Source organism: Sardina pilchardus, chromosome 6 (assembly GCF_963854185.1).
Source record: "Sardina pilchardus chromosome 6, fSarPil1.1, whole genome shotgun sequence".
Classification (NCBI taxonomy): Eukaryota; Metazoa; Chordata; class Actinopteri; order Clupeiformes; family Clupeidae; genus Sardina; species Sardina pilchardus.
In genome coordinates this window covers 880,198-895,197 of record NC_084999.1, presented here as the reverse complement: position 1 = coordinate 895,197, position 15,000 = coordinate 880,198, and the positions used below count along the sequence as shown (strand labels likewise).

The following is a 15,000-nucleotide window of genomic DNA, read 5'->3' as shown; positions in this document are numbered from 1 at the left end:
CATACTCAAGTCATGACTTCAAAGAGTTTATTTCAGCAATGAATTTTGCAAAACCATAATACATTGTAGCGCCTTGTTGCCATGGGTAGCTATCCTGAGTTCTTTAAAGTATTAAATAAACAAATTAATCCAAGCGTTCATTCATCACCTCTATTTGAAATATAACCACTTAGCTTAGTGATCCCTAAATTATATGCAAATTCTATTTACTCTTATTTACACATTCACAGTGGTGGACGAAGTACATTGATTATGTACTTAAGTGAAAGTATAGATACCTTGTGTCAAATATTACTTGAGTAAAAGTGAAAGTACCCACTTTGAATTTTCACTTAAGTAGAAGTATAAAAGTATTTGCCTTCACATATACTTAAGTATTAAAAGTAAAAGTACTTCAATGAATTATGGTTCTAATGGCTTAATTATAATTATAATTTATCATTTCCACATCAAAGCTCCTGCTAAATCAGCTTACCGGTATATAAGGTGAACTACTAATGCCACTCTTCAAATAGTTTCTTACATTTCTCTATTTGCTTAGAAGCTATCTACAGTGGGGAGAACATGTATTTGATACCATGCTGTAGTTGCCTAAAAAAAGAAATATAAAATCATCATTTGACAATTGATCTTAATGCCTTAATTCAAAAAATGAGTAAAAATCAAACTGCAAACAAACAGATTGCCATGGTAGTTTTTCCAGTAGGCCTATTAGCCTGCCTGTTTGATGCTCATTGAGCTCAATGCAGGCCTATACTGGAAAAAGCACCATGCCAATCTCTAGCTGTGGTGAAGGGTATGATGATGTGGGGCTATTTTAATTCCAACGACCAAGGGAATGGGAAAAGGGAATTTATCAGGATGCATATATCCTGGATCCATGAAATAGCTGTCCTTTAAAAATAAAAATCTACCTGCCCCTGTGTTAAATTCCCATAGGGTTACATAGGGGCTCAAATACTTCCTTCCCCCTAGCATTTAGGAAGAACATTTATTTATTTACGATACATTCTTCAATCACAAAGAGAATTGGTGTCCTTAGCCCCCCCCCCCCCCCATTATGATAATAATGACAACGTAATTTTGTTGTAGAAAATACATTTGTTAAGAACTATGATGCTGTTTGATTAATTTATAAATGGTACACTGTCACTTTAAGACTTGCTGCCCTTTATAAAGCGGAGATATCAGTTATCAATGCACTCTCTCCCTTTCATGCATGCTCACACGTTCCCAATTATGTTATGAGTAACGTTATGAGTAACAAACGCGTAAATTGGATTTGCTGCAATAGAGATTTCAAAGAGTAGGCTTTCATCTCTATGTAACATTGATATTGACATTGTAAATGTAAACGTTCTCTAAGAAGAGTGTTAGTTTGCAGTAATGTTAACCATTTTGGCAAAAAATGGAACGAGAGGGTTTTCATAAATATAACGGAGTAAAAGTACGAATTTTCACTTAAAAATGTAGTAAAGTCAAAGTACAAAGTCTCACCAAATATAAATACTTAAGTAAAGTACAGATACATCAATATGCTACTTAAGTACTGTAACGAATTACATGTACTTCTTCGTTACTGTCCACCACTGCACATTCATCACACATGCACTCAATCTTCAATAGTTTTCAATAGGCTAACTTTCAGTTTCAGGTATCAAATGTAATACAACCAACATCCAAGCAAACAATGGTTTTCTTTTCCATCAAAATAAAATATCAAACCCTATACTATAGCCGGCAGTTATTAAGTAAATAAATAAAAAATGAGTAGGCTACCCAACCAGCTGTCAGAGTTCGTGTGGCAGGCCTGTAATGTTGCTGGTGTGCGTTGAAGCCTAAAACCAAAATGGCTCTTTCACGCCACTCCAGCACATAGCTCCGGCAGCGCAACAAAGAAAACTCAGCGTGTAGGCTAGATGTAATGGATGGACCAGATGGACAGAAGTCTTCAGCAAGGCTCTTGTAGGTTCCAAGAGAGAGTGGCCGTGCAGGCTTTAACGCAAAGTCATTGACAAGTCGCATCGTGCTAGCAGCTAGCTAGGTCTTGCTGACTAGCTGAAGGCTTTATACTCGTAGGAAATTCTCGTCTCGAAGTTTTCACTTCCAACACAACTTCCCTGTCTAGCAGTAATGTTTAAGTAAGTGTTATACCCACTAAACACAAAGGCTATATTTGTTTTTATTTGTTTAACCTTTCCCTCTCAGCAGTCATTCTCCCTTCTTCTCCCTGGTGTTGTTTCTTATTTCCTGATTACCCTTGACCTCTAGCTGAATTCTCATTGGCTCAAATAATACAAATGTAACATAAACTACACATTTCCATCCTTTTCACTTTTAGAATCAAAACATAATATCTTGACAACATTTCAGTAACTAGGAAATTATAAACAAAATATATTCATAGCCTACCCATAGGCCTTCTGGAAACGTTGACTCTTGTGCACGCAACTCATGTTTATTAAATTTCATGGTTATGCATTGCTTTAGATTAATATTTAGTTTATAATTTCCTAGTTACTGAAATGTTGTAAAGATATTATGTTTTGATTCTAAAAGTGAAAAGAATGGAAATGTGTAGTTTGTTACATTTGTATTGTTTGAGCCAATGACAATTGACCTAGAGGTCAAGGGTAATCAGGAAATAAGAAACAACACCAGGGAGAAGAAGGGAGAAGAAGGGAGAAGACAACTGCCGAGCGGGAAAGGTTTACCGCAGACTAACACAATTATAGCCTTTGTGTTTAGTGGGTAAAACACTTACTTAAACATTACTGCTAGACGGTGAAGTTGTGTTGGAAGTGAAAACTTTGAGACGAGAATTTCCCACGAGTATAAAGCCTTCAGCTAGTCAGCAAGACCTAGCTAGCTGCTAGCACAATGCGACTTGTCAATGACTTTGCGTGAGAGAGCCTGCACGGCCACTCTCTTGGAACCTCCACGAGCCTCGCTGAAGACGTCTGTCCATCTGGTCCATCCATTACATCTAGCCTACACGCTGAGTTTTCTTTGTTGCGCTGCCAGAGCTATGTGCTGGAGTGGCGTGAAAGAGCCGTTTTGGTTTTAGGCTTCAACGCACACCAGCAACGTTACAGGCCTGCCACACGAACTCTGACAGCTGGTTGGGTAGCCTACTCATTTTTTTTATTTATTTACTTAATAACTGCCGGCTATAGTATAGGGTTTGGTATTTTATTTTGATGAAAAAGAAAACCATTGTTTGCTTGGATGTTGTATTGCATTGATACCTGAAATTGAAAGTTAGCCTATTGAAAACTATTGAAGATTGAGTGTAATGCATGTGTGGTGAATGTGTAAATAAGAGTAAATAGAATTTGCATATAATTGTGGGATCACAAAGCGAAGTGGTTTTAAAGAACTCAGGATAGCTACCCATGGCAACGAGGCTCTACAATATATGGTTTTGCAAAATTCATTGCTGAAATAAACTCTTTGAAGTCATGACTTGAGTATGGTGTTTGTTGTTATTATACTTGAAATTAGACTCTCTGTTCCAGAAATGTAAATTTACAGAAATGAAACCTACATGACAGTGTAATGACACTTCATGACATGTTCAGGAAACATCTCAGATGGTTTACTGTACTTGAGGTCAAAGTTAAGCATTCATGACACTGTCAGAAAACTATTTTGGTCAGTAATAGTTCTTTGTGACAGCTTAATGACAAGTCAAAACTGTACCACTGTAGTTGAGGTCAAGAAAAGTATTCACGACCAATTCATAATGGTGTCATGACAGCCAATTGCTCAGGCTCATCATTTAAAAAACCTAGAAGATAAGTCAGGCCAAACACAGTTATATGTCAAGTTGTCATGACAATATTGTAAACGAATAACATTTTCTTGCCTAATGTCAAGTTGTCATGGCAAAGATGCCGTCAGATAATGTCATCTTGCCTAATGTCAAGTTGTCATAATGATGACGCTCAAACAATGTCAACTTGACATAACAAAAACCGAATGACACATTATGACAACAGTCATAAACATCAATAATGTGTCATTAATGTGCATGACATGTGTCATGTCATTCTTATGACGGTTACATGACACCCTTATGTAGACCCCTTCAAATAAAGTGTTACCACACATTCTTCTGAAGTCTGCAATGCTGAAGACACACAACTATACGTGTGCTACACACACATTCTGAGCACATACACACACCTATACACACGCCACACACACATTCTGAACACATACACACACCTACAGTATACACACACACCACACACACATTCTTATTGACACTGTATATACGCTACTGTACACACACATTGTTATAAATACATACTGAACTATCACGCTACACACACACACACATGCTCTGAACTTGCCAATCAGAAATGAACTTCATGTCTTCAATTTCATGTCATCTTTATTATTTAAAGTGCTCCTGTGCAGTATGTTGGTTCTTGTGAGTGTGTGTGTGTGTGTGTGTGTGTGTGTGAGTGTGAACATGAGTGAATGTATGTGTGTGTGTCTGTGTGTGCGTGTGTGAGTGTATGTGTGTGTGTGTGTGTGTGTGTGTGTGTGTGTGTGTGTGTGTGTGTGTGTGTGTGTGTGTGTGTGTGTGTGTGTGTGTCTGTGTGTGTGTGTGTGTGTGTGTGTGTGTGTGTATGTCTGTGTGTCTGTGTGTCTGTGTGTGCGTGTGTGCGTGTGTGTGTGTGTCTGTGTGTGTCTGTGTGTGTGTGTGTGTGTGTGTGTGTGTGTGTGTCTGTGTCTGTGTGTGTGTGTGTCAGAACAGGAGGAAAAGCCTAGCTTGTGCTGTAAGCAGGGCCGTTACTGTGTCTTCACTGAAGTCAACTGGAGGGCATAGCTAACCAATGTGTGTGTGTGTGTGTGTGTGTACTGGAGGCAGTGTTGTAGTCAAGTCACTATGCCTCGAGTCCGAGTCCAGGTTCGAGTCTCCAGTGTCCGAGTCCGAGTCAAGTCCAAGTCATTAAAAACAAATTTCGAGTCGAGTCCAAGTCGAGTCCACTACTCATCCGAGTCAAGTCCGAGTCGAGTCACTATTGATTCAAGTCGAGTACTTTTTGGTCAAGTCGAGTCCAAGTTCCGCACTAAAGTAAGCATAGCCTATAAGGTTTTAAACTAAAAACTAAAAAAGTCCTAATGGCGGACGCTATGAACTTTCATACAGGGGCGTCTGCAGGAATGAATGGTAAGCAAACTGTAAACACAAAACTCATGGGCAAAGTCGAGTCTTCGTCTCAATTTTCGAGTCCGAATGCTTTGAATGTACGAGTCCGAGTCCAAGTCCGAGTCATTCAGTGCTCGAGTCCAAGTCAAGTCACAAGTCTCTAAATTTGGCTAATGACTCGGACTCGAGTCCGAGTCCTGGACTCGAGTACTACAACACTGACTGGAGGGCACAGGGACATGGTCTTAGCTGACCAATGAGATCACCGTGTTTTAGAGACAGACATCACATTTGCTGTGGACATCAGTAACTGAACCCCTGAGATGCAGGCCTTTCTGAACAGATTTCCTGCTTAGTGCATTTGCCAACAGCACATGAGGCAGTGGTTCTCACACACTCACCATGGACACACACACTGGTGTGATTGAGTGGGGAAGAGCCAGAGGTGCGTTCAAGTTCACCGAACTTAGGCGAACATTTGCGAACCTTCGCAAACAGTATTCCGTTAGCCTTGAGTTTTTGGCGAACGTTTGCTAACAATCGCAAACAGTCTGAGGAGGTGGTGCGCCGCGAACATACAGTGGAACTGGACGTGAGTTTGATGAACGCAACAATGCAATTACTGTTAGAATGGAATGTTAACACCAAATCGTTCAAATTGAACAGTTCAAAGAAAACATGTTCACCTCGAACGTGTGTGTGTGTTTGTGAATTTGAACGCACCTCATGTGTGTTTGCTGTTAGTATTGTTTAGGATAATATACACAGCGGTCTCCATGGACACACACACTGATGTGATTGAGTGGGGAAGAGCCAGGTGTGTTTGCTGTTAGTATTGTTTAGGATAATATACACAGCGGTCACCATGGACACACACACTGGTGTGATTGAGTGGGGAAGAGCCAGGTGTGTTTGCTGTTAGTATTGTTTAGGATAATATACACAGCGGTCACCATGGACACACACACTGGTGTGATTGAGTGGGGAAGAGCCAGGTGTGTTTGCTGTTAGTATTGTTTAGGATAATATACACAGCGGTCACCATGGACACACACACTGGTGTGATTGAGTGGGGAAGAGCCAGGTGTGTTTGCTGTTAGTATTGTTTAGGATAATATACACAGCGGTCACCATGGACACACACACTGGTGTGATTGAGTGGGGAAGAGCCAGGTGTGTTTGCTGTTAGTATTGTTTAGGATATAAAGGGAAATTTCATAAATGGTGTGCTAAACTACAGTAGCTGGATTAAGCATTCTCTCTCACCAACCAGTGAGCCTAGCCAGACACACACACACACACACACACACACACACACACACACACACACTCACACACACACACACACACACACACACACACACACACACACACACACACACACACACACACACACACACACACAGTCATGTCAGTATCACGCTGAGGTCTTACTCATCTGCTGATGCAGCATCAGGAGGCTCCTCCACTGCTATCCTGCTCCTCATTGGTCAATAATAATCAGCATCCTGCTCCTCATTGGTCAATAATAATCAGCATCCTGTTCCTCATTGGTCAATAATAATCAGCATCCTGCTCCTCATTGGTCAATACTAGCGTAATAATCAGCATCCTGCTCCTCATTGGTCAATAATAATCAGCATCCTGCTCCTCATTGGTCAATAGTTTAATACTAGCATAAAAATCAGCATCAGGAACTCCTCCTCCTGCTCCTGTTTCTACACCATGATAGCTGAGATAGATTGTAGCTTAGATCAAGGCAGAGTGGTGGGAGCAGCCTCCCTGGATTTACGCAAAACCTTAGATACAGTTAATCATGAGGTACTGATACACTAACTTAGATACAGTTAATCATGAGGTACTGATACACTAACTTAGATACAGTTAATCATGAGGTACTGATACACTAACTTGACAAAAATTGTATCTCCACAAATGTGCAAAATTGGATAAAATCCCACTTTAGTAGCCAAAAACAACATGTGCAAGTAAATGGCACATGGTCTACATCTCTTGCATCTCTGGGGGTCCCACAGGGGTCAATTGTAGGGCCGCTGCTCTTGTTTGTGTTTGTTTTGTATATTTTTGGGGGCTTTTATGCCTTTAACCAGACAGGACAGAGTAGAGTGACAGGAAGCGAGCGGGAGAGAGAGTAGGGGTGGGAATCGAACCTGGGTCTTTACAGATAAGTCTAAACTGCTAACCATGGTCTTTACAGATACGTCTAAACTGCTAACCATGGTCTTTACAGATAAGTCTAAACTGCTAACCATGGTCTTTACAGATAAGTCTAAACCGCTAACCATGGTCTTTACAGATAAGTCTAAACCGCTAACCATGTTCTTTACAGATACGTCTAAACTGCTAACCATGTTCTTTACAGATACGTCTAAACTGCTAACCATGTTCTTTACAGATACGTCTAAACCGCTAACCATGGTCTTTACAGATACGTCTAAACTGCTAACCATGGTCTTTACAGATAAGTCTAAACCGCTAACCATGGTCTTTACAGATACGTCTAAACCGCTAACCATGTTCTTTACAGATACGTCTAAACCGCTAACCATGGTCTTTACAGATAAGTCTAAACCGCTAACCATGTTCTTTACAGATACGTCTAAACTGCTAACCATGTTCTTTACAGATACGTCTAAACCGCTAACCATGTTCTAAACGTCTAAACTTAAAACTTAAGGAGTTCCTCTTCCTCTCATGTGGCTATGGGGCAGTGAAAGAGAGTGAATGGTGTGTGTGTGTGTGTGTGTGTGTGTGTGTGTGTGTTGGGGAGGAGCCGGGCTGACATGTAAACCATGTTTTTGTTCAAGAAAGATTTTTTTTCTTGGCTGTGCCTTCCAAGTCTTTCCTCTGTGTTTTGCCAGCTCCCAGCAGAAACTAAGACTCAGTTATGTGCTCTCTCTCCCGTGCACATGAGAACGGCGTGCGTGTTGGAGATTTGCTTCAGTCCGCTCTGTCTGCTCTCCTTCTGCGGCCTCGTTTGTGTTTAGGCCGTCTTGCCCTCGTGTAGCGCCCTGCACACCCCATAATAACGCCCTCGTTTGTGTTTAGGCCCCCTGTACACCCCATAATAACGCCCTCGTGTAGCGCCGTGCACACCCCGTAATAACGCCCTCGTTTGTGTTTAGGCCCCCTGTACATCCCATAATAACGCCCTCGTGTAGCACCCTGCACATCCCATAATAACGCCCTCGTTTGTGTTTAGGCCCCCTGCACACCCCATAATAACGCCCTCGTTTGTGTTTAGGCCCCCTGCACACCCCATAATAACGCCCTCGTTTGTGTTTAGGCCCCCTGCACACCCCATAATAACGCCCTCGTTTGTGTTTAGGCCCCCTGCACACCCCATAATAACGGCCTCGTGTAGCCCTGCACACCCCATAATAACGGCCTCGTGTAGCCCTGCACATCCCATAATAACGGCATCGCTTGTGTTTAGGCCGTCTTGCACTCGTGTAGCGCCCTGCACACCCCATAATAACCTCCCTGGGTGGAGCACTACTTACTTGTGTGTGTTGGGGGGGGGGGGGGGGGGGGCTTCATTGAGAAGTCTCGATGGGGAAATAGTTAAGTGTTTGGGTCAATCAAATTCTTGGCATCTCTGTACTACTTGGACTCTGTGTGTGTGTGTGTGTGTGTACAGATGTATAATGCGTTGTGTTGTAAGTAGCAGACACAAACTCCTAGTCAAAGGTTTTATTATTCTGATAGATAGACATAAGAAGTTGTATCACACAACTGTCCAACCTGGCGAGAATGCCATACTTGCGCGGGCAAGATAAACTGGGCACAACTAAATATGTTCATAAAAACAAACATGTTGTATCACACAACTGTCCAACCTGGTGAGAATGCCACTAAAAGTATAGAATCACTGTTAGCATACATGGAACATAGCGTACACTTTACAAGCCAACAGTCTACTGGACAGTCCTAAACACACAGTTCTGTTCTCACTTAATGAAATCTAATTCTAGGTACATGTAGATTGAGATAAAGAATATATATGCAAATAAAATGATTAAAATATCAATATTTTCTTCAGTGTGTAAAACTCATAACCTACCACTTACGAAGATAAACTGGGAAGAGCAGAACGCGTCGTTCCCATAGCAACTATTTTCTTAAAGGTGCAGAACACCATTACATAACATTACATTACAGTGGCAAGTGGAAGCACTAAACCCGTTACATGTGTGTGTGTGTTTGTGCATGTGCATGTGTGATTCATTTCAGCTATTAGTTTGTTTGGACAGCGAAGAGAACAGAGCCATAGAAAAAGAGAGTTGCGACACTCTTTGATGTTGCCGCCACACGATCAAAAGTTCCAAAACACCTGCGCTGAATCGCAGGAGGGTGGGATGTACTTCTGGATGCTGGAGGGTGTAATCAATGAACTCATTGACTACTGACCAAGAGATTGGCTGTAAATAGTTCCAAAAGTCCCATAACGAGGAAATAGCCTGGAAAAAGCGCTGCCATTTTTTCCTATGGAGGCCTATAGACCTCTGAAGTTCGCCTACAAAAAGGATCCAAAGCTGCCATCTTTGCCCATATAAGGAGATCCGGGAGTTAATTGAAGCTAACTGCCTATGGCAAGTTGCATTGTAAGTTAGCTTTGGGGTAGCAAAGATCAAAATGTGCTGTCTTCACCTGCCGAAGATCACCGTATCCATTAGAAGGCAGTGGACAAAACTGTGTAGTGAAAAACGTCTGCATTTCAAATGTCATCATCCCCGCGAGAGTTTAACAGGTGCGATTATTGAAAATCCCCATGTTATTTTCCCATAGAAAAAATCTCAAGATACCGGATCTCCTTATTTGGGCAAAGATGGTGGCTTTTTTGTAGGCGAACTTCAGAGGTCTATGGGAGTGTCGCCACTCTGTTTTCTCTAGTGCTCTGGAAGAGAAGAGTCGACGAAGAGAGATGGAGGAGAGAGAGAGCAGGTGCTGGATATAATTAGGCCAGAGTGGTTGAGCTGATTTGCATAGTCCTCATGAAAGGGAAGTTGGTGTGTTTGGAGATGCAGTCAGCAGAAGACAGTCTTCTCTCTCTCCCTCTCTCTCTCCTGCAGTCAGCAAAAGATAGATCCTTTTATTAATCCTTTAACAGGAAATTACAGTGTCACAGCAGCTTCAAGACAGACATAACACCACACATTCATACACATATATCCAGACCTAATACTGTAAGTTAATAATAAGTTAAAAATAATTGAAAAACTATACATGACTAAGTAAAATTATTTTTGTGCATTATAGAGTCTTATGGCAGCTGGGATGAAAGATTTCCTGTATCTCTCAGACTTGCACGCTGGTGCAATCAGTCTTTGACTGAAGGTGCTACTGTTTACCACCTTCAGAGAGTGGAGTGGGTGAGCAGGGTTGGCCAGTATTGAGCCCAGTCTATTCAATGTTCTGGTCCCTGCCACCTGCTGGACCGTCTCCAGTTCAGCCCCTACCACTGAGCTGGCCTTCACACACACTCTCTCTCTCTCTCTCACACACACACACACACACACATATGATCAAGCCCCTACCACTGAGCTGGCCTTTCTAATGAGCTTGTCCACTCTGTTCCTGTCTGCAGTGCGGGCTCCCTCTCCCCAACAGGCCACAGCGAAGAACAGGGTACTGGCCACCACTGTGTGGTAGACATTGCAGAGCAGGGGTTGGCAGATGTTAAAAGATCTCAGCCTCCTTAGGAAGTAGAGTCTGCTTTGTCCCTTACGATACACCACCTCCATGTGGCTCTTCCAGTCCAGCTTGTTGTCCAGCTGCACACCAAGGTACCTGTGGTTGGCAACCAGCTCCACCTCGCTGCCCTTGATGGTGACTGGTGTTGACTGGGTCCCTCTCCTCCCCTTCCTGAAATCCACAGCTATCTCCTTTGTTTTTGAGGTGTTGAGATGGAGATTATTGTCGGCACTCCACTGCACAAAGTTGTTAATTGTTCTCCTGTACTCCTCCTCCTCGTCACCCTTGATGAGGCCGATCACTGAGGTGTCAGCTGAGAAGACAGTCTTCTCTCTCTCCCTCTCTCTCTCCTGCAGTCTGCAGAAGACAGTCTTCTCTCTCTCCCTCTCTCTCTCCCTCTCTCTCTCCTGCAGTCAGCAGAAGACAGTCTTCTCTCTCTCCCTCTCTCTCCTTCATTCCCTCTTCTCCTTGTCCTTCTTTATCTCTCTCTCTCCCTCCCTCTTAGCCTGGAAAAGCATGACTCCGTTAGAGGACTAGATCCACGGACACGTTTTTTTCCTGGTTTGTGGACGCTTGTCTGAAATCATTGGAGTTCAATCACTAACGTTTGGTTATGACGTATGATAACCACAGGGGACACAACGAGAACAATGAGAGGTTGAAGCGTAATGACGTATGATAACCACAGGGGACACAACGATAGCAATGAGAGGTTGAAGCGTGATGACGTATGATAACCACAGGGGACACAACGATAACAACGAGAACAATGAGAGGTTGAAGCGTAATGACGTATGATAACCACATCCACAATGATAACAATGAGAGGTTGAAGCCAGGGGGTCAGGATTTGGCTGATTAGCTTCGCCGATTAGCAAGGCACTTCCTCGTCGCCATTTTCCAGAAATACATCATGTCCGGTGCCGTTTTTCCTGCGTTTTCCTCATGCTGATTGGTGGCTGTTCCACTCTCAGCTCATGCACGAGCTTAGTGTGGGCACGAGCTCTCCTTCAGTACCTTACGTCAATCAGTAACCTGGCACTTAATTGGCTAAGTAAAACGGCACCGGAAACAAGACCCTTGAAACGCCATGTTGAAGCCTGAAAAAATCGTTCAATTTTGGCACTTTTCACTAGCCTAGCATTCCCATTGAAATGAATGGGGGCGGGACTTGTTCACTTTCTCCAGTTCTTATAATACCTCCATGGTTGAAGCGTAATGGCTCTTGGGAACGGCCTCTGCTCACTGATTGGGCGGAGGTGCTTGCCGGAGTAAATGAAAGTGGATCAAGGTATTCCAGACAGAGCGCTGATGGGAGAAGTGATTGAGTGGAAGTGCGTAGACAGGCGGAGTCAGGCTATCTTCCTCTTTCCTCATCTTCCTCTCTTTCCCTGCTCCTGCATACTCCACTCCACACACTCCTCCCTGCTCTACACTCTGATTGGCTAATGGTGATGATGATGATGATGATGGTGATGATGATGATGATGGGTTGGTGATGATGATGGTGATGATGATGATGATGATGGTGATGATGGTGATGGTGGTGATGATGATGATGGTGATGATGATGATCGTGATTATGGTGATGATGATGATGGTGATGGTGATGATGATGCGGGTGATGATGATGATGATGATGGTGATGATGGTGATGATGATGATGGTGATGATGATTATGGTGATGATGATGATGGTGATGATGATTATGGTGATGATGATGATGATGGTGATGATGGTGATGGTGATGATGGTGATGGTGATGATGATGGTGGTGATGATGATGGTGATGGTGATGATGATGCGGGTGATGATGATGATGATGATGGTGATGATGGTGATGATGATGCGGGTGATGATGATGATGATGATGATGATGATGGTGATGATGATTATGGTGATGATGATGATGATGGTGATGATGGTGATGGTGATGATGGTGATGATGATGATGGTGATGATGATGATGATGGTGATGATGATTATGGTGATGATGATGATGATGGTGATGATGGTGATGGTGATGATGGTGATGATGATGATGGTGATGATGATGATGATGGTGATGATGGTGATGATGGTGATGATGGTGATGATGGTGATGATGATGATGATGATGGTGATGATGATGATGATGGTGATGATGGTGATGATGGTGATGATGGTGATGATGATGATGATGGTGATGATGGTGATGGTGATGATGGTGATGATGATGATGATGGTGATGATGGTGATGATGGTGATGATGATGATGATGGTGATGATGGTGATGATGGTGATGGTGATGATGGTGGTGATGATGATGATGGTGATGATGGTGATGATGGTGATGGTGATGATACAAATGGCAGCTGTTGTAGTTATGATCTTTCTCTCTCTGTCTTCCCCTCCTCTCCTCTCTCTCTGTCATCCCTCTGTCTTCCCCTCCTCTCCTCTCTCTCTGTCATCCCTCTGTCTTCCACTCCTCTCCTCTCTCTCTGTCATCCCTCTCTCCTCTCCTCCACCTCCCTCCTCTCTGTCATCCCTCTCTCCTCCACCTCCCTCCTCTCTGTCATCCCTCTCTCCTCTCATCCCTCCTCTCTGTCATCCCTCTCTCTCTCCTCTCCTCCCTCCTCTCTGTCATCCCTCTCTCCTCTCCTCCACCTCCTCCTCTCTGTCATCCCTCTCTCCTCCACCTCCCTCCTCTCTGTAGACTTCAGGATGTCCAAGTCAGTGGATGACGAGAATGAAGTAGTTGATTCTCCAGTGGAGATCACAGGTGAGTTACTTCTGTGTGTGTGTGTGTGTGTGTGTGTGTGTGTGTGTGTGTGTGTGTGTGTGTGTGTGTGTGTGTGTGTGTGTGTGTGTGTGTGTGTGTGTGTGTGTGTGTGTGTGTGTGTGTGTGTGTGTGTGTGTGTGTGTGTGTGTGTGTGTGTGTGTGTGTGTGTGTGTGTGTGTGTGTGTGTGTGTGTGCGTGTGTGTGTGTGTGTGTGAGAGAGAGAGATTTATGATGTCATTCATGAGTGTAATATTATCTATAAGTATACTCTGTTATTGTGTCCCTCTCTTTTCCTCCCTCTCCCCCTCCCTCCCTCCCTCCCTCCCTCTCTCTCTCTCTCTCTCTCTCTCTCTCTCTCTCTCTCTCTCTCTCTCTCTCTCTCTCTCTCTCTCTCTCTCTCTCTTCTCTCTCTCTCTCTTCTTAGACTTGGAGCGGAATGGTCAGGACACAAATAATCAGGTTTGAAATCTTCATCTTTACGCACTTTACTTCCGCTCATCAAGTGAATGCCTGTGCGTGGCTGTGTGTGTGTGTGTGTGTGTGTGTGTGTGTGTGTGTGTGTGTGTGCGAGAGAGAGAGAGAGAGAGAGAGAGAGAGAGATATTGAGTGAACGAGAACTATATGCTATGTTTTTTTTTTTTTTTTTTTCAGGTTCAGGCCATGAAAATCAATCCACTCTCCCTCTCCCCACCACCACCGACTGGTGTGAAGGTGTGTACACAGGTCTCTCTGTGTGTGTGTGTGTGTGTGTGTCACAGATCAGAGCACTCTTATTGCCTGTCCAAACAGCAGCGTTTGGTCTCTGGAAACCGTTCGCTTTATAAAGTCTGTTTTATCTTTAAAAAGTGCGTTATTATCATTAAAAAGTCTGTTATTATCTTTCAAGAGGGCATTATATATCGTCAAAAAGTGTGTTATTGTTGTTAAAAAGGGCGTTATTATCTTTAAAAAGGGCATTAATGCCGTTAAAAATTGTGTTATTATCATTAAAAAGTGCATTTCCGGGCGTCTAGAACGCTGTTGTGGTGTGGATGCAAGGCCTAAACAGTTTGCTGTTTTCACAAAAATGCTGTTTTTGCCGTTTCCGTGGTGACCTTAGGCTGCATCCCCACTATTCTGTTTCCGTGGTGACCTTAGGCTGCATCCCCACTATTCTGTTTCCGTGGTGACCTTAGGCTGCATCCCCACTATTCTGTTTCCGTGGGTGACCTTAGGCTGCATCCCCACTATTCTGTTTTGGGGTAAAATGCAAAATTCCAGCAGCGGGCGACGGGGTATTTGCACACTCCTCCTCCATCCCTCTCTCCCTCCTCCTCTGGGATTGCTCCTCCATCCCTCTCTCCCCTCCTCCTCTGGGATT

General features: G+C 43.3%; 1 protein-coding gene across 1 annotated transcript in view; it reads left to right on the top strand.

Annotated features, from left to right (window-relative positions):
• The window catches only part of LOC134082241 (POU domain, class 2, transcription factor 2-like), a 30,472-nt gene that overhangs the window by 8,103 nt on the left and 7,369 nt on the right, over window positions 1-15,000 (top strand). Inside the window, exons 2-3 of the mRNA XM_062537889.1 lie at window positions 13,575-13,640; window positions 14,816-14,840. Of these exons, the coding sequence (XP_062393873.1) occupies window positions 13,575-13,640; window positions 14,816-14,840 (91 nt within the window). The remainder of the gene's footprint in view (window positions 1-13,574; window positions 13,641-14,815; window positions 14,841-15,000) is intronic.